This window comes from Selaginella moellendorffii, unplaced genomic scaffold (assembly GCF_000143415.4).
Source record: "Selaginella moellendorffii unplaced genomic scaffold, v1.0 SELMOscaffold_32, whole genome shotgun sequence".
Classification (NCBI taxonomy): Eukaryota; Viridiplantae; Streptophyta; class Lycopodiopsida; order Selaginellales; family Selaginellaceae; genus Selaginella; species Selaginella moellendorffii.
The window spans coordinates 1,729,735-1,749,147 of NW_003314293.1; the positions used below are offsets into that span (position 1 = coordinate 1,729,735).

Consider the following 19,413-nt stretch of genomic DNA (forward strand, 5'->3'; position numbering starts at 1 on the left):
ATCAATTACGAGCGAAGCTTTCTTTCTTTTCTTTTAAGGGCGATAAACCACTGCCGCTGGAAATGCCCGCCCACCCCGCCCCAGAGCCAAGTGCTCAAGTCGTAAATCAACACCTTCCCTTCAAAAAAAGATGACGAGATTGCCCTCTACGTGGATAGAACAACAATAAACGATTCCGACTGTGTAGCGCCCGGGATACACTAGTTTGATCAAGCATGGCTTCATAAAGCACTGCCGAGACTGTAACCAAGCCACCCTTGTCATCAACCATACCCATCAACTCCGCAGTCCCCCGACTCACGGTTGCCTCCTGCATACGCCCAGCCGCTTGCAAAGTATCGCTGGCCATTGTGCTCCCACAGCCTCGTGGTGCACAGTCCTGGGAGTGGTAAAACGCAGCGCAGGAAATCTCCATCTCGTTCAATCTTGTCCTCCAGGCCCGCTGTAATCCTCAGGTTGTGCACGACTTCCCCGGTGCTCCACCTGGCGCGGCCAAAGTCGTAAAATCCCAGGATGGTGAGATCATAGAATCGAGTGGTGCTACTCTTGGGTCAGTGGATTGCCCACCACCATGTGGGCAACTCGTCATCAGAAGGATGGACGACCAACTTTGGCGTCCTGACGATGCATACCAGGCCACCAGCAGAAGCAACGAGTTGTTGAGCGAAATGAAATTGTCGCGGTTTGCAAACTTCACGCTGTTGTTGGGCCGTGATGGATGGCAGCAGTCGCCGTGAGAGAAGGAGCTGGTCATAACCCGAGGTGATTCCTTGTCGCCACTGTTTTCGCACCACTGCCGGCCAAAGGATGGATTTGCTGATGATGGACTTCCATGACTTACTAACGGGAAAAAAAAATCGCTTTTGATCTATAGAAACTTTTCTAGATCAAGAAGAAAAAGTAGAAGACCAGAAGCTCGCCTCAGCTAAAGTCTATGATCGTAGCAAGACGTTCTCTAAGTTTCCTCTTTTTCTGTTTCTCCGAAGAAGTTAGTCGCCTCCTGTCATGGCCCGGGACTCCCATGAATTTGTGACTCTTCGTTCTGAGCAGCCGCAGGATCACAAGCGTAAGAACTTACGCCAAGCCCAATCACAATGCTCACCTGAACTTAAACGATATGAACCTCTTCGTTGGCTTGTGCTTCTCGAGTAGCTCCGCCGTCTTATTCGTGAAACCGAGCTTCTCATAAATCTTCCCGATCCTGATTATTGTCGCTGGGTCCGGCCTCGTTCCTGAAAGCTCCAGCTCTTTAAACATCTACGACCACAAAACAAACGCGTCACCACCACGATCGCAAAACGTTTCGTATACCTACCTTGATAGCTTTGTCTGGCAATGCTCGCCGATCATACATCGTGATCATTCGAGCATACATAACTCTGGGGACGCTCTCTTGTTTCGTCACCACAAAAGTATGCCAGATGTGCTCAACCTCGTCCACCCTGCCATCAATGTCCAAAGCCCGGAGGAGACATCCATAAGTGTTCATTGTAAAGCCATGGCCTTTGCTAAACATCCACTTGATCACCTGTGACGTTTTTCCAGTCAGATAGAACAGAGAACTCACAGAACTTACGTGAATAACTCTGCGCCATTGTTTCAGCCGGAAGAGCCTGTGAGTGGCCATCTTGATTGTATGCAGAGGAAATCTTAGCTCCCAGGCAATCCATGTATCGCAAGCGGCCCAAATCTCCTCTTTGACATCGGGCAGTGGCAAAACCTGTGCACGAAGTTCTGAAAGATCCAGAAGAAATAAAAAGAAAAATAGAGAGTGAAGAACTTACTGCATCCACCAAGTCCCGTGCTCTTTGCATCTTAGTTCTTCTCGGGAGCACATCATAAGGCGCTTTAGTTCTTTCATTCGGAACTTCATTCTGCCTGCTCTGGAAAAAATCGTAGTTCAATCAATCAGATCTAACTCCACACGCCCCGAAAGCATCGAAACTTACTTCCAACTTGCCACATTCTCCAGCGCCAGAACCTTGTTCGTCGTAGGCCCAAGCCGGAGCTTCTTGTGCCTCACAAAGATCAAGCTGTGCTTCGCGTCTTGACGCCGGGCAAGAAAATCGCGCACGCACGGCGCGCTGCTCTCAACGCCGAATAGAGCGCAGCTGGAGAGGCCCCGCGATCGAAAGCCAGATATCCCAGCTCGCGCAGCAGCGGCATTCCGCCATAGCCACTGTCTCATGAAAGAACCCTAAATCTAGCACAAAGGGACGAATATCCCTCTCGTTTGTTTTTAAATTTAGCGCCAACTTTGCCGTTCGAGCATGTTGTCAGAAATTCCGAGAACAAATTAGCGCCAGAAATCTCAAAGAACACTGGGGCGATTTAATTCAGCATTGTCAATTTCTTTGCAAGTAATTACAAGATTTATCCAAGAGAGGATGCAATTGAGCCAGAAAATAACGAAGTGTTGGGCGACGATTAAGAAACAAGCATGAATGGCAAGAAAAAAAAATCAATAGAAGCAAAACCACCATAGCTCCACCCTAGTTTCCAACTGGATCTGGCCCCTCCGGAACGCTATGGAACACGGTTCCAAAGTTGTGGAGTGGATTCGGACCCGCTGGAACCAAGTGAAGATCGATCTCGTCGTGGACGGGGCTGGGACCGGACGGAGGCGATGGCGTAACCTTGGGCTTGGAGACGACGAACTGGCCTTCTCCATTGTGAACTGGGCTCGGACCGGCCGGAGGAGATGGCGTTGTGCGGGGCTTGGAGACGACGAACGGGCCTTCTCCATTGTGAACTGGGCTCGGACCGGCCGGAGGAGATGGCGTTGTGCGGGGCTTGGAGACGACGAACGGGCCTTCTCCATTGTGGACTGGGCTGGGACCGGCCGGAGGAGATGGCGTTGTGCGGGGCTTGGAGACGACGAACGGGCCCTCTCCATTGTGGACTGGGCTCGGACCGGCCGGAGGAGATGGCGTTGTGCGGGGCTTGGAGACGACGAACTGGCCCTCTCCATTGTGGACTGGGCTCGGACCGGCCGGAGGAGATGGCGTCCGGGGCTTCGAGACCTCAAACTGCGATCCACCGTTACCACCAGGGCTGGGACCGGTTGGCGGAGAGATGAATTCCATTGCCACCTCGTCCAGATCCTTCGAGTTCCCGCCCGGATTAGGCCCCGTTGGTGGCGAGAGCAAAACCACATCGTCGAGACGCTGGATCATCCTGGAGGAGTCGACCACCACCGCGGCCATGAGAGCAGCGACGAGCAGCAGCAGCAGCATTTTGTTGGTCAAGGACGCGATCAAGGCCATTGCGATTGTAGTAAACTCTTCCACGAAGATTGGAGCGAGGGATCCCCGAAGAACTTCCCAAAAGGATTGATCAGAGAACTACTGCGCCGTGATCTGTGCTTGACACTCTTGTATAAAGTGTTTATATACCCGGGCCTCGATGTGCCAAGCATGGAAGCTACGCCATATCCAGCTCCGCCTCCGCACCTTTTGAGGACGAGGTATATCGTCTCATCAAAAATAACGCGAGATCGTCTTATTGTGAATTAAGAGAATATCGGTCAACGATCTTGCTCGCCCTAGCGAGTCAAAGGACGGTCAAAACGGGGGACTTTCGGAAATGCCTTTATAGCTCAGTGGTAGAGCGTCAGTCTTGTAAACTGAAGGCCTGGAGTTCAATCCTCCATGGAGGCATTTACTAAAAAGACCCTTTGGCTAGTCAAAGAGTCAATGGTAGTCAACTGAGTCTTTTCGTGCAAATGCCTTTATACCTCAGTGGTAGAGCGTCAGTCTTGTAAACTCAAGGTCTGGAGTTCAATCCTCCGTGAAGGCAGGGAAAAAGTCCTTTTCATTTATTTTAGTACGTTTTGCCTAGTCCCGGGTTCGAATCCGGGCCACAAGTCTAGAAAAGGCCGAGATAAGGAAAGCGTTCGTACTAAGAGAGGCGTTGTTAGGGTTGCAAGGGTAGGGAAAGAGAGAGAGCGAGGAGGATGTCGACCAAGGTAAAGCTCCGCAGCAGCGATGGCGAGATGTTTGAGGTGGACGAGGCCGTGGCGCTCGAGTCCCAGACGGTGAAGAACATGATCGAGGACACTGGGTCGGACGCGCCGATACCCTTGCCCAACGTCCCAAGCAAGATCCTGGCCAAGGTGATCGAGTACTCCAAGTACCACGTCGATGCCCAGAAGAGCGGCGACGACTCCAAGGTCGTGCCCACCGAGGAGGAGATCAAGGCCTGGGACGCCGAGTTCGTCAAGGTCGATCAGGCGACGCTCTTCGACCTCATCCTGGTAGGATTTCTTCGTTCGATTTCTTCCCCCCTTTTTCTCTCGCTTTTCTCGTTTTGGGTCTTGAGCTTTCGACTGACAATCGATTTGGGTGATCTGGTTTTGCGTTGTTCCAGGCCGCGAACTATCTCAACATCCGGAACTTGCTGGATCTGACGTGCCAAACCGTGGCGGACATGATCAAGGGCAAGACCCCGGAGGAGATCCGCAAGACTTTCAACATCAAGAACGATTTCACGCCCGAGGAAGAGGAGGAGGTCCGGCGGGAGAACCAGTGGGCGTTCGAGTAAGAGAGGAGAAAACAAAGGATTCGCGTTTTAGCGTCGTCGGCGTCTATCTCCACCTCTCTCTCTCTCTCCTCCCTCTGTTTGTTTGCTTCCTATTGAACGAAAGGTTTTGTTATGGCTTAAAAATTGTGTAAAAGTTAATTCCTTTAAATATTTGGCCGGTTATTATGAATATACTCTTTTTTGGGAGTATGCGGATCTCTCTAACTTAAAGTTAAGTTTTGTTCGTTCGAAACTTAAAAGTTAAGTTTACGCTACAGAGATTCGAACCCTGGAAATAATTGGGTTAAATAATTTTCCGGTTAAGCTTTTAACTTGTACTTAACAGTTAAGTTTATGCTAGTGAGATTCGAACCCTGGCCGGATGGGCTGGAAGGAATCGAACCCGCGACGTTTGACTAGTTCTTCTACGTGTAAGCTATTTTGCCCCTTCTATTTTTTCTGTGCGCGTAAGAACGCGGTTTCACGGGCCATCGCCAGGGACGACTGTGGAGGGCGTGCGCAGCGATCTATCATCACCTCCGGCAGCTCGATCTACGATTTCCAGGGTAGCCGCCGCTTTGCGCGTCGATTTCTAAGCTCAGGTGAGATCTTCCAGATCTACAAACCCTTGCTCGGTAGAATCTTAGCTCTTTGTGCTTGGCCGCAAGTGCATTCCATTCTAGTGCCGGTTTTCTTGAGATTCTCTTCGCAGAGGGCTAAAAATCTGGTGGTGTCTTGCAGTGTGGAATTTGGAAGCCGGGCACACTGGCGACCTTCTGGAACTTGCCGGACGAGCCGGTAGATCACAAGGCGGTGGATTGGAAATGGCGAGGCACTCCCTCGCTCCAATCGCTCCAGGCTTTCAAGCAGCACCACCAGGCGCAGCTACCAGTCCTGGGCAAGCAAAAGTTTGACCCCAAGCCGCGGATCACTGTCAACGAGGTGAAGAAAGTGGCCAGCGATCTCAAGCGCGGTGGTGGTGTCGGACTCGGGAATCCAAAGCAGTCGTTCCTCGAGCAGAAGCAAGCGAATCTAGAGAAGCAGCAGGGATCCTCGGGGCTTGACAAGCGTTTCAAGACGCTTCCACCGTCGGAGATGCTACCACGGAATGAAACGCTTGGTGGCTATATCTTTGTTTGCAACAATGATACCATGCAAGAGGACCTCAAGCGCCAGCTCTTTGGTAAGTCCTCTCTCGTTATTTCTCTGTCTTTCTTCGTAGCTATGACTGAAAGCTTGTTTTTTTTTCTTTTGCGCTTTCAGGCTTGCCTCAAAGGTACCGTGACTCTGTTCGTGCTATCCAGCCGGGCCTGCCTTTGTTTCTTTACAACTATACTACGCACCAGCTTCACGGGGTGTACGAGGTAAAGCTACCTCTCTCGCAGGATTTGTGACACTCATGTTGATGGCGAGTCCAAACTTTTGCGTGACTCTACAGGCTGCGAGTTTTGGGGGCTCAAACATAGATCCTACTGCGTGGGAAGACAAGAAGTGTCGTGGAGAATCTCGGTTCCCTGCACAGGTTTGTCTTCACTTCTTTCTCATTTGCTTCTCGAGCGTGTGTGAGGATCCGGGCTTAACTTTCTCTCGCTTTGTCCTCTCCAGGTTCGCATAAGAGTTAGAATGAACTACAAGCCTCTGGAGGAGGATGCTTTCCGCCCCGTGCTCCATCACTACGACGGTCCCAAGTTTCGTCTCCAATTGTCCGTCCCAGAGGTGTGCTGTCCTCTCTCGGCTCTTGATTTTGTTTCTCATCCCTTTGGTTTGTTCTTTCGTCGGTTGCAGACGTTGATGCTGCTAGATCTCTTCTCAGACAAAGGCTCGGCTTGATCATATATGTCTACGCTACTTATTCGCTACTAGATAAAACAGAACCAAGGCACCGGTTGCTAAAAGTATGCGAGGAAGCCATGGGAAAAAGCTTGTTTTTTTGCCCTCACTCTTGATGGCCAAGACGAAGAAGCGCTACACGGATGGTGTAAGATATTTGCTAAGTGTGTATAAACAAAACAAATGGTAAATAAAAGCGCTCGTTTTATGGAATCGATGACATCGCCATCGCCATCTCTCTGCGTTAGTTGTGGTGTTGCGCAAAGATTTGGTTTTGTGGAAGAGCTTTTCTCGAAGATCGTTTGCTTCCGTGGTGCTGATGCTTTTTTTTTTTTTTCAATCAGAAATGGGGCCCCGTGCAGCATTGCGAGGGCAGGTGTTGGATTTGGATTGTAATGTGGCGTGCCAAAGGCGGTGCCACATTCACTTCCAACTGTTTAAAAGATTTTATTTCGCGTTCCGCGGATCACGGAAGAACGACTAAAGTGTTAATGGGCATCTGGTCTAGTGGTATGATTCTCGCTTAGGGTGCGAGAGGTCCCGAGTTCAATTCTCGGAATGCCCCATTCGTTTAGAATAAATTTCATCGTGTTTTAGAAGATCGAGCAGTGGTTGCAAGCATAAACTGTTTATGTTTGTCACCATAAAATTCCCTCCTGACACATAAAGTTCTAGAATGGAACGGTTCCTTCTATAGGTTGATGCCGTGTTTGATTTCTCCAAACTTTTCTGAAGCAGAGAAGCTAGGGAGAAGCTACCACAATCTGGAGCGACATGGAGAAGCTACGAGAGCGAAGCTCAACCGCAACAACACAGCTTGCAGCATGTCTCATCAATTGCATCGAGGTGGCAGCAAAGTCATTGTTATCACCATAAAAACTTCACAAAAGCACCGACGTTTTCCATGCTGCCCAAGCGTGTTCGAATAGAAAGTCGAGAAATGAGCTCGACGCACACTAAGAGGTAATCTTCACAGCAACACCCGCCCACCCGCCCAATCTGCCAACAGATCAGGTCAAAGACAAAGAGCGCACAATCTTTTGATGCCTGGCATACACTCGCCTGCAACTCTCCTTCCCCGAACTCCGCTTCATAACCTCCTTGCTTGGGACTTTCTCGACCGAAACGGCTGGAAGCACTTCCTCCGATGCCTAACAGAACCATTCTCAGCGTAAGCGCTTGACTGCAAGACTGATCTCCGTCACACCAACTCCAGTCATCATTGACACCAGCCAGTCATCGCCTCAATACAAAATCGGAAAGGTCCAATGCCCCACCGGGCGCCGCAGTGACCATAACATCTCTCTCTCTCTCCCTCTCTTTACAAGAAACATCCGTAAGTGTAACTGTTGACCTATAGAATTTCCCATCACGAGAAGAGTTGGCCTCGGAAAGCCCCAGTCCATCGCCCAATCCGTGAGCGTGAGGCATGGTACCTTTGGATGCTCTCCGCTCCTGGATGTTAGTGATGGACAAGGCAAAATATATCTTGCCCGGTCAATCTAGAAAGTTTAAACCTACTTTGTGATGGTATTCCGCGGACGAAGACATCTCAGACTTGCACTGCCAAAATCATCAAAGATACTCCATGTAAACATTCAGCATTGCTCCATGTAAACATTCAGGTAAAAGGATGGCTAGGTGGCTCCCGAAAAAGAAATAATAGGCAACCTGTCATCGATGGCTATAACCCGGAGCCCTCGTTCCAGAGGTGATGGGATGATACAAACGTTCCTGTTTGATTGGCACATGGTACATTTCAATAGCGACGTACCAAAACCTTTGGAACATTGATGGGAAGTTTTGCTATATCTTGGTCTGCAAGGTAAGCATCAAAAACATTACAGCACGGACCTAGAAAGCTTACAAACTTGGAAAACCTTACAAGTTACAGCAAGCGGGTAGAAAACCCGAAGCTTCGATTTGCAGAGCCACATCACTGCGTGCTCAATGCAAACCATCACAGCTTCGGTATGAGGTATCAGCGACTGCTGATCTGGCCTCCTAGAACTGGAGAGTCGTTAATTCCCCTGAGCAGCTATGGTGCCACAACGAGTGCCACGACATCATGGCTGGGTCAAAGTCCAACAACTCCTGGAGCCATAGTGGACGAATTCCACTCACGGTAGGCTTGAAGAATGGCGTTCATCGATGATGCACTCGCCTTATTACGCCAATGTGCTCAGCTCGGACGGAGATGGCCAACGTATGGTAAGGTCTCTTTTGGGATCCGGCAACTGCCAGCCGAGTTTTCGGCAAGATCATGGCGGCAGGAGGCGATTGTCACTCGCAGCAGTTTTCTTCCAGAGATTGAGCGTCCACTGATGTCAACTATAGCTTCGTCTTCGGGGTAAGAGCCGGATCATAGAAAAAAGAAAAAAACGAAACGAAACAAAGATTGATGTCTCATCCTCGAGGACTTTTATCTTCTACTGGGGCCAGAGTTCTTCATTGTGAACATTTAATCTCACGTCAGAGGGCGCACATCCCTTGTTTGCAACGATCCCATAAACTGGCCCTCACTCTCTGGCTCTGGATTGGAGACCACTGTGTCTGTGATTTTCCCTCTCTACCATGAAGTTATTTTCGGACTTGGTGTAGAGAAGCCTGTCGTGAAACTCTGCTCTGCGAACACCATAAGCAAAGGACAGAAAACACAAAGAGTGATCTAAGCGATGAGATCCCCGAGCCAATGGTGGCGATCGACAAGCATTTGCCCGCAAATAAAACCTTCTTAAATGCGTGTTCTCGTCTTACCGAGCAAAAAAGAAAGAAAAGACAAGATGCAACTCCTTGTAGTAACCTCAAACGTCCCTGGAAACGTCCCTGGAGTAGATCAATGCAGCAAGCCGCCTGTACATCCGCGGTGTTTCACTGAACTTGAAATCACATAAATCGTCTTCCACGCCCTCCTCAAACTCAATCTTGTCAACCTCGACATCAGGACGGGGAGCCTCCCTCGGTTTTCGTGATGGGGTAACGTACCTTCGCGTAACACTTGAAGAAGGCCGGGCAAGTCTCGGGCAAGTCGTTAGGCGCCGGATGCTGAAGAGACAGCCCATGGTTTTGCACCTGCAATCAAACGTGATTAAATTACGAAACCATTGGAAATCTTTTCGAGTTCCAAAATAACTGACTTCGCTTTAGAAGAGAACCTCCCATCCAAGTTCCAGATCACAATGAGGGAGACAACGCTGATAGGCATGCACCAGTGGTTCCGCCGGTGGCACTGCCATTTGCCTGAGCTCCTCAACTGAAACATCCCAAATTCTCGAGCTTTAGCTAGATCATCCAAAAACCAATCAAGAACTTACAAGTTGTCGGGCATCCAACATAAAGTGGTAGCTTGGACGCACTTAGCCAGAGCCGGACTACTTGGACCCTTATATCCAAGTTCTCCTCAAACGTGAGGAATGCGCATGGTTCCATGAGCCACGCGGGGATGAGATTCCTTGACAGAAACAGTGTCACTTTGGCTAGCTTCCTCGCTGGCGAGGCCAAGATTGAAGTCGAGTGGGCAGTTCACTCGTCCCTCGTCATAGGCCTCGAGCAGAAAATCGAGATCCCTGGGCATCCCAGCAGTGGTGGGGGCACAAGCAGATTGTAGAGCCATCCATGGCCTTCCTTGCCCAGGAAAGCATATTCAACTTAAATGTGGTAAGGTACTTATAGAGTAGTTTTGTTTTGTCAAATATCATTTTTGCATGGAGTTTCCATAATATGAAAGAGAATGTGGAGTTCACATTTTTTATATTAATCTTAAATAATATGACAAGTTAACATAGATGAGTAGAACATGCTTGGAATCTACATTTGTTATTTCAAAGGTAGTAGATCAATTTCCAATAGCTTAACTTGTAATTATAGTTACTAAAGCAATAAACAAGTTGATTTTTCAAAATGTCTTTAAGTTGGAAACACTCTGACTATTTCACCTTAATAATTGATAATAATCTTTTGGTGCTTACCAATAAATAAAAATATAACTTAAAATATTATTTTGTGCTTACTTTAAAATATCTTTGCAAAATATGAAATGTTATAAAGAACTCCAAAAGGAAATCTAGTTTTTTTTTAGAAGTCCTCAAATCTCAATGCAATTTTAAAGCTCAAAAGTGAATTCAACTACAATTCCTTTCAAAGCATTGCTTTTCTAGGATTAATGTAAGTTGAAGTTGAGAAATAATGTTATGTTTTTAAATGGTATTGGAAGTGGAGTTGATCTCATTAAATGGATTTAACCAAGCAATACTTATAGGTGTACTTTGACTATATATATTGAATTAACAAATAGTCTATAATGACTACCATTGTGTATAACCCTAGGTAAATATGCAATTATTAAGTTATTATGCTAATAATGTTCTCTTATGTAAAGTGTAATTTTTGATGGTGATATCTATATGTGATATGAAAGGAGAGGACACATTAGTTCAATTTTTTTTTTTTTGGGAGGGGGGGGGGGAATACTACTAAACAAAACATATTAAGTTGGAACAGGATCTTCAATACAATCAACATTTTATAGTTTCATGAATGATGAAATGTAAGTTAATTGACAAGCTATTAAAATTGTCTACAATGGTGGTCTAAACAAAGTTTTTAAAGTTTCTGTTAGTGGAGAGAGGAGTTGTCTTTTACATTAGGAGCAAAGTTTATATGAACATGCAACAAAAATGCATTTGAGTTAAATACTATGGTAAACACAAATGGTTGTGCAGAAGTTTAAAAATTATAAGCATTTTACTTGTTTTTCCACATTAGGGTACTCTAATTATTTCTCAAATGAGCAAGTCCTAGTATTGAATTTTTTTATTAATTCTATTTTTTTCATAGATAAGTTCTGAAACAATTATTACCCAAGTGTTAACAATAAATCTTACTAAGAGTTATTGAAAATAAAATCTTAAAATCTTACTAAGAATTTGCAATATGGCTATTGAAAATAAATGACTCTAAATGTGTATCTTTAATTGAATCTTACTTGAATAACTTGGTCATCTCTATCCTATAACAATCCTTTATGCACATTTATATGAAAGGCCAAGTGATAGGAAATAGATTGAACCTTAAGGATTTTATGACATATTTATTTACTATAACATTGATATGACTTTTTTATCACAAGCTCATAAAAGTGATGGGATCAGTTTTAAATAATCTTGGAACTCAATTTGTAACAAAACTATTTGGGAACTTTGAAATTATCATAAAGAAGTGATAAGCAAGTAAACTAATGCAATTGATAGATTTGCACCATCCTAAGTACGAATATATCACTAAAAAGCAAAAAGGACTAATGCTTCTAAGCAACTAAGAGCCTAAGTACTTCTAAGATGAAAAACAAAAGATTCATAATATTGAATGGGTTATATGTTGATTTAGAGTAAAATATGCAATTAAATGATTTTATGCACTTTAGCTCTATGAGTGCATGGAATATGGAAAGGGAATACAGAAATGTGCATATTAATTAGCCCAAAAACTCTAGCTTATATACAAGAGCAAATGGTCTGGATTGAAACTAATTTGACAATTACCAAAATCCCACTACACTAATATTAATATACGACATTGTAGTTGTACACTTGGCCCTCACATCATCCCCTCCTCTTGGAATAATGGAAGACCATCAGGGTTCTCTTGTAGATGGGCCAGGATCTGGAGGAACGTCAAGAGGTGGCATCAATGGATCTGTAAGTAGTATTAATTGTTCTTGATCCCTATGTATGAAGTGTTTCAACTGTTACACATGCACAATCTTTGGAGGATCGGTTTGCTAGACGTCATGCCAAACCTCATAAATTTGTGGTCCAACTTGCGGCAATACTCGATACGATCCTTTCCATGGAGCAAGGAGCCTCTTAGATAAACCATATACTATAAGATAGGGAAAATGGATTAACACTAAGTCATCCATTTTGTACTCCACAGGTGGATGATGATGGGAGTTGTAACACTGTTATTGTCCCACTTGTACATGGTTTAAGTGTTCGGCAGATTCTGCTCGGACAAGTGGAAAAATGCTCGTCAAATACTGATCCCATGACCTAACATTCGCAATTTGTGGCAATCGCAAAGGTAAATCCAGCTCCGTTGGTAATATTGGATCATGACCATATAAGAGTTTATATGGTGAAGCACCAATAGAATTTTGTACCTCTGTGATATATGTATACCGAAAAGACGGCAAATAAACATCCCAATCTAAATGCTGAAAGTTCATATACTTCGCAATCATCCCTTTGAATGTTTGAACGAGCCGTTCCACCAAACCGTTTGATTGTGAATGATAAGCACTCATGAAAGTATGGCATATCCCCAATTGAGACGTCAAAACATGAAATGCCTCAACCATAAATGCGGGACTATTATCTGAAAGAATATGCTCTAGACAAGAATGCTAAAACACCACTTGATTAAGGAGGAAGTATCCAACAGCAGTTGCAAAGGTGCTAGCAAAAGCAACAATTTCCACATAATGAGTCAAATAGTCAGAAGCAATAATAACATACTTATTGTTAATAGTCAATCATGGAAAAGGTCCCATAAAATCAAATGCCACCAACTCAAATGGACAGAAAATTACAATTGATTTCAACCATCCTTCTGCGGTACGAAGAAGAGTATTACGAGTTTGGCATTAAACGTAGTTATGCATATATTGGATAACATCACGTTTCATCTCCGGCAAATAGAAGCTTCTAGGTCATACAACGATGTCCCATATGCCTGCCTAGAACAGGAGAATCATGGTAGGCATGGAGAAACCGTAGAATAAAGACAAAAGGCACCACCAGCCATAAAGGATCATCAGGATCTGTTCCCACAAAATAAATAAGGTTGTCTTTAAGGCGATATTGAGAATGTAAATGCCAGAATGGCAAATCATCAGCAAGTGATGCAGGATTTTTAAACCCATCTCGAAGCCTTCTAATCCACAGCTCAATCTTTTGAGCCTCACAAACCTCCTCAAGAGAAGGTAGATCTTGCTCTGCATCTTGTTGACATTGAACATCAAGTATAATAACCATTAACGGCATAAAATTCTCGTCTAGAAAATCCATAAATGCTAGAACAACAAACTCATCAGAAACATGAAAAAAGAGTGGAGAAGGAAGAGAAGCTTGAAAAAGGGCATCAGCATCAGCCATAAAACTCCCAAAGTGATGAACATCATCAAAATCATATATTTGAAGCATCAAAGCCCACTAAGTAGTACGATCAACCAAGTTCTTTCACTTCAATAATGAAGTAACAGCAGCATGATCACCTTCAAGTAATGTCCAAAAACCATGTAGATATGCATGAAGTTTTTTCGAAACCTAAACTGTTGTTAAACACTTCTTTGTCGTGGAGTAGTTCACCTTCGCTGGTTGTAACATATGGTTTATATACGCAATAGGATGGTGCTGACTAAGCACACTTGGGCTTTCTTGCATCAACACACCTCCAATACCAATATCAGAAGCATTCACATGCAAAATAAAAGGTCGAGTGTAGTCAAGATATGCCAAAATTGGAGGAGTCGTCAATAGCTTTTTGAGATCCACAAACGCCCACTCACAATCTGTATACTAGATAAAAGATGACATTGATGACTTCAGCAATGCTCGCAACGGTGCAATGCGATCAAAAAGACGATCCACAAAACGACCGAGATACTGCATCTTGTCCAGGAAACACTGCACATCATTCATACACTTTAGAGTAGGGAACTTTAGAATAGCCATAAGTTTGTCAGGATCAATTTGCAAACCCTCATGAAAAATATAGTACCCAAGATAAGTTGTGTTTTTAGACCCAAACATACACTTCGACCACTTCAGTTTTAAACCAACGTCCTGCAGCCAATCTAACACTTTACAAACATCACGAATGTGCTCCTCCCACATCCCCTTTGAGTGGATCATTATCAATGAAGTTAACAGTCATCTTTGGCATATCTCGTCTATCATCCACTGGAAAGTTGCTAAAGCATTGTTCAAACTAAATGGCATCACCAAGAACTTATATAAACCAAACGGTGTACAAAAAGTAGTCTTAAGAATATCTTCTTCAGCCATCAGTACTTGCTAGTACTTAGAAGCAAGATATATCTTGGTGAACCAACGACTTCACCCCAAATGATCCAAGAGATCAGTAGTGTGAGGAAGAGGGTACACATCCGGAATCGTCACTTCGTTTAACAGATGATAATCGATACACAAACAAATACTCCCATCAGGCTTCATCACAAGATGAGGTTCACATGCCCAAGAACTCTACAACTTCCGAATAACACCCTTCTCCAACATCTCCTTCATATTTGCATGTAAAATCTTGATCTCTTTGAGTGATCGATGATGAACATGAACCTTGATTGGATGCACATCCCCAGCTGGAATAGGATGACATGTGGCAATTTTGGCCCCAGACGATAGATCAAATTCAAAGAGATAAGAATACTCCTTCATGAGCTAGTCAACCGCTACAACACAAAGATTGTCGAAAGGATCGAAAAAGAGAAGAGTAGAACAAGACAGAAACATAGGAGGAAGGAGTGGGGGGACAAAAGTAATGGAAGCAGAAGTAACAGCAAAAGGATGAAAAGGTATTGAAGTGAGAGGAATGGATAAAATAGAAGGAAATATGAGATAAAGGGGACAAGCCTCAAAGTCACACTTGGCATGATTATACTGCAACTAATCCATACTAAGGATGAGGTCAAAAGCTTGACTCGGCACCACCCGCAATGATTGCAAACCAAGTTCAAGATTTTTCACACGTACAACTAAATTTGCTTCATCCCGTGCATATGCATGTGTATAGCCATTGCCATAAAGAATGAAAACTAGCTCCACTGTATGACGCAAGTGTAGATTGCAACATGTGGCAATGGGTCGAACAATAGAAGATAAACTTAAACCTATATCAACCAACACGGAGAAAATAATAGGAGACCGCTTGTTATAAAAATGAGCTTGGAAAGTAAACACTGGATGAACTGGTGCTAAGGGAACTTTTTGATGATACTCCCTAAAGAAAGATGGAGGGGTCATTGACTTATTCGCGCAAGGTCCCTCTGTTACTTGCGCGACTCCTCATTTCCCAGATGCATCTCGGTGTCCAAACCTTTCACTACAGTAGCACCAACAGAACATTGTTGATGCCAAGGTCTCCACCCAAGAAATAATGGCCGCCAACAATGTCGATAAGTGTGACCAACTTCATCACACACCCAGCAACGAACATCACGTCCACGACCACGGCCTTGCCTTTGTCCTTGAACTCGAGCAACAACAACATCAACCTCCATTGGAACAGGACCATCACCCATAGGAAGTGGAGCTGAATAACGTGCAATGAAAAGTGGAAAAGGTGATGTCTCATAACGTTGTGCCAAGCAAAGAGTATCGTCAAGGGTGGCGGGAGCAAATGCATGCACAAGTCCGACAAAATCTTGATGAATTGCTGACCATAACATTCCTAGCTTGATCCACTCCAACATATTTGGCTCCACATGAAGCAAAAAACTTAAAAAATGAACACCAAATTACATCACTGACTCAGATGGCCCTTGGTGAAGATAATACAATTGTTGGAAGGCATCATCACAATCATTGGCATGTCCGAATGTGCGTTTGAAGACGTCCGGGAGAACACTCCAATCCTTACGAGTGGCTATACTCAAACCATTGTACCACTATAATGCCGTCCCTTGGAAACACGTGGGAAACTTATGTAAACATCAAGCATCATCCTAAGAATGATATGTAGCAATTACCATGAAATGATCGAACCAATGGTATACATCATCCCTAGAATTCCCACGAAAGAACTTCGGCCGAATGCAAGGATTGGCACCAAGAGTAGGAGGAGTTGTACCACATGCTATGAATGCCACTATCAATTAAGTTTGGTTGTTCAATTGCAAGCACATAGTATGAAGCAATTGTACCAATTGTTGCTCCAGAGTCAAAGGAGGAGATTGCTAATCTGCCATGAAGATAAATGATAAAGAAACAACAAAAGAAAAGAAATAATAAAAAAACTAAAAGGAAAGGAAGATCTAGACAATGCAAAAAGCTAGATCTAAACCAATCATGAAAGGAAAGAACAAACGAAAGGAAATGGAAAAAGTTAGATCTAAACAATGCAAAAGCAAAATTTAAACTAAAATCCCAAATCCAAGGACAATCAAAAATGCCCCTCACCTCCACCAATGTGAGTGCATGGAATATGGAAAGGGAATATAGAAAATATGCATATCAATTAGCCCAAAAACCCTAACTTATATACAGGAGTGAGTGATCCGGATTGAAACCAATCCAGCAACTACCAAAATCCCACTATGCTAATATTAGTATACGGCATCGTAGCCATACACTTGGCCTTCACAACTCCTTATTTTGGGGACAATAACGATATAATAATTTTTCATAATATTGTGATAAGTTTATGTGATTTTGTTTAATAGAAGTTCTACATACATAGTTTGTTGTAGTGTAAATTATTCAATACTTCATATTTATCAGTTAAAGAAAGGGTGAAGTTGACAAATTTGGAGTTTTAAACTTTGGTTAAAGAAAATTTTAAATTTGAAGAAAACACTTTATAACTGTAACCACAAGCTTAACCTTAGTACTTGTCTCAAGAAATTATAAAAATAAGAAATAACAAACACGTGATGATTACAAATAATGGAATGCTATATTTAATAACTAGTATAAATACTAATTATTAAATAGCAAAATAATAATTTTTCTGTAAATTAGGTGATAACACAAAACCTTTATTAAATATATTGGTAGTTTACACAAATCTAAAAATTATTAAAATTATTAATTTTGTTTAAAATACTTGTGTAATAAATCTAAAACCATAAAGGAATATTCTTTAGTGTACTAGAATATTCTAAGAATATTTCTATTAACATGGAACCTCACCCTTTACTACATGAGAAAAACAAAACATTAATGAGGGAGAAAAGAATGGATGCCATTACTGGCAAGGTTTGCAAGAGATGCAAAGCAGTCCTGGCCACAACAACCTTTACAAAGGAAAAATAACTAAGCCTGCTCCCACTAAGAGAAGAGTGGTGTTCAATCTTGGGTGCATAGTGCATTTGATGAGTTTTTGTTTAAAATGTGCTTGTTGGAACTAAATTGATACACCATACAACCAGGGCAGGTAGCTCAGTGGTAAAGTAGTGATAAAGCACTTAACGCTGGTGTACAAGGTCTTGAGTTCAATCCTCAACAGTGGTTTTCTCACTTGCTTGTTTCCCAAGGTTGTCCAAGATTTAGCAGCTATCTTAACTACAGATCATGTCTTATCTTATCTATCACAGGGATCGGAAGGGCTTTGCTTGTCATCATTCCTGCAAAGGTCTCAACCACTGGCTAACCTTGCTGGACGATAAAGCATTCAATTGCTCGATATAATTTTTCTTGTGTCTTATTTTGCAATCAATTGTTCACATGCTGGAGAATGGTTTGTGAGTGATCAAGATCTGCTTGCTTCTCCCAAACGTCCTTTGCCTGTGCTCCAATACCATCTTAAACTTTGAGGCAGTTACACATTCTTCTCCCCTAACTACCACTTTGTATTTTCTCCATATAAATATTTACATGGTGTCCACGTTAGCTCGTGGATCCGATCTGGATATTTCTATTGCGCTCTCGTTGTAAATCTGGATGAATAGCAGTAGACAAAAAGTGAGAAGAGGCAAGAGTCCTCTAGAAATGGACAAGAGCAGATGAGCAAAGAGATTGCAGATGAGGAAGAGAGTACTGAAAAATTCACACCACGCAGCCTCTTATAAACCGGTCTAAGCCAGCTAAGCCCAGATTAGGACCTTAACAGGCCATCCCCACTTGAGGTCTCTGGTCCCTAGAGACTCCATATCAACGCTTTGAGTGAGCAGTTTTGGCAACTGATTAAGCTGCTCCACCATCATATAGAACAATGTGATGCTGGTTTGGAATTCCGATTTAAGGTAGCTCCCCATGGTGCTGTTTGAGATCCGATACATGGAGGACATTAGTAGACGAGTTTCTGCTAGCAAGTCCAAACGGTATGCCAGTTTGTTGATGACTTGGAGCACTTGAAACGGCCCAAAGAAACGAGCCTGTAGCTTGGATCTACCTTGGGCCTTCCATCCCAGTGTGTATCACTCAGGCCGTAATTTAGCATAAACCCAGTCTCCCACCTGAAATTCCTTGTGAGAGCAATGCTGGTCTGCATAAAACTGCATAGTGGCCCGTGCTGCTTCCAACCATTGCTTAGCCAACTCATGAGCTTTTGTAATCCCCCGTAAATGTTCCTCGGCATCCAATGGTAAAGAACCGTCCATAACTGTCCAAGGCAGTGAAATTTGCTGACCATATAAAGCCTGGAATGGTGACAAACTCCCTGGGGTGTGGCCTTAAAGATACGTTTTCATTGTTTGGTTTAACTTCTCTGTTTGGCCATCTGTCGATGGGTGGTATGCAGAGCTGAAGGTCAGCTTGGTCCCCATGACCTTAGAACCTGCTCAAGAATCTAGAATCTTCGGAGATTATCTCTGCCGGAAGGCCATGATACTGTACAATTCCCAACCAAAAAAGCTCTGCCACCTTTCGAGCATCTGCTGTCGTTGCCAGGTCAATTACCACCATGATGGCATCAAAACCAGCAGCCTTCAATCCTGAGACAAAATCCATTGTTATTGATGCAAATGGAGCTTGAGCAACTGGGACGCTACTGTCTCTGTCTTGCACTCTCTTACCCAGCTTTACTTCCTCTGCATCCCGTTTCAATAGAACTGTCTCTTTATCACAGCCAATGTGCTTGTCATTCCTGGATGACTGGAGAGAAGACTAGTGTGGCACTCCCCAAAGATTTCTTTACGGATGTCTGATTGACTGCTAATGATGATTTTTCCCTTCCTCCACAGCAAGCCACCTTGAAGGCAATTTCTGGGTGCGTCTCATCTACAGATCCCGAGAGCCTATTGAAGAGGGGTCCCATCTTGTGATAGACTGGAGAGTTGGTGTCCTTTGCAAAAAGCTGAGCATTAGCTGCAAAGATAGCTCTCAA

At 43.9% G+C, this 19,413-nt stretch overlaps 4 protein-coding genes and 3 non-coding genes across 7 annotated transcripts; 5 read left to right on the forward strand and 2 right to left on the reverse strand.

The window, feature by feature from the left end:
• Positions 1–846: 846 nt before the first annotated feature.
• On the reverse strand, positions 847–2,192 carry LOC9638556 (pentatricopeptide repeat-containing protein At4g18975, chloroplastic). The gene is made up of 6 exons (XM_024681914.1): positions 1,950–2,192; positions 1,785–1,878; positions 1,577–1,720; positions 1,316–1,528; positions 1,103–1,257; positions 847–1,042 (listed from the first exon to the last, which is right to left on the reverse strand). Exons 1-6 carry the CDS (start codon positions 2,186–2,188, stop codon positions 922–924), a joined length of 966 nt encoding a protein of 321 aa, XP_024537682.1. The 5' UTR covers positions 2,189–2,192; the 3' UTR covers positions 847–921.
• Positions 2,193–2,492: 300 nt separating this feature from the next.
• On the reverse strand, positions 2,493–3,266 carry LOC9638557 (proline-rich extensin-like protein EPR1). The gene has a single exon (XM_002976985.1). The coding sequence runs from the start codon at positions 3,264–3,266 to the stop codon at positions 2,493–2,495; it is 774 nt and encodes a 257-aa protein (XP_002977031.1).
• Positions 3,267–3,587: 321 nt separating this feature from the next.
• Positions 3,588–3,659, forward strand: TRNAT-UGU. Its single transcript has one exon. It is a non-coding gene; the product is annotated as a tRNA-Thr (tRNA).
• A 67-nt stretch (positions 3,660–3,726) lies between these two features.
• TRNAT-UGU lies at positions 3,727–3,798 on the forward strand. The gene has a single exon. It is a non-coding gene; the product is annotated as a tRNA-Thr (tRNA).
• A 105-nt stretch (positions 3,799–3,903) lies between these two features.
• Positions 3,904–4,713, forward strand: LOC9638558 (SKP1-like protein 1B). The gene is made up of 2 exons (XM_002976866.2): positions 3,904–4,255; positions 4,369–4,713. Exons 1-2 carry the CDS (start codon positions 3,956–3,958, stop codon positions 4,540–4,542), a joined length of 474 nt encoding a protein of 157 aa, XP_002976912.1. The 5' UTR covers positions 3,904–3,955; the 3' UTR covers positions 4,543–4,713.
• A 190-nt stretch (positions 4,714–4,903) lies between these two features.
• LOC9638370 (B2 protein) lies at positions 4,904–6,564 on the forward strand. The gene is made up of 7 exons (XM_002976867.2): positions 4,904–4,931; positions 5,020–5,087; positions 5,263–5,704; positions 5,785–5,885; positions 5,960–6,043; positions 6,127–6,237; positions 6,307–6,564. Exons 1-7 carry the CDS (start codon positions 4,904–4,906, stop codon positions 6,349–6,351), a joined length of 879 nt encoding a protein of 292 aa, XP_002976913.2. The 3' UTR covers positions 6,352–6,564.
• Positions 6,565–6,844: 280 nt separating this feature from the next.
• On the forward strand, positions 6,845–6,916 carry TRNAP-AGG. The gene has a single exon. It is a non-coding gene; the product is annotated as a tRNA-Pro (tRNA).
• Positions 6,917–19,413: the final 12,497 nt, after the last annotated feature.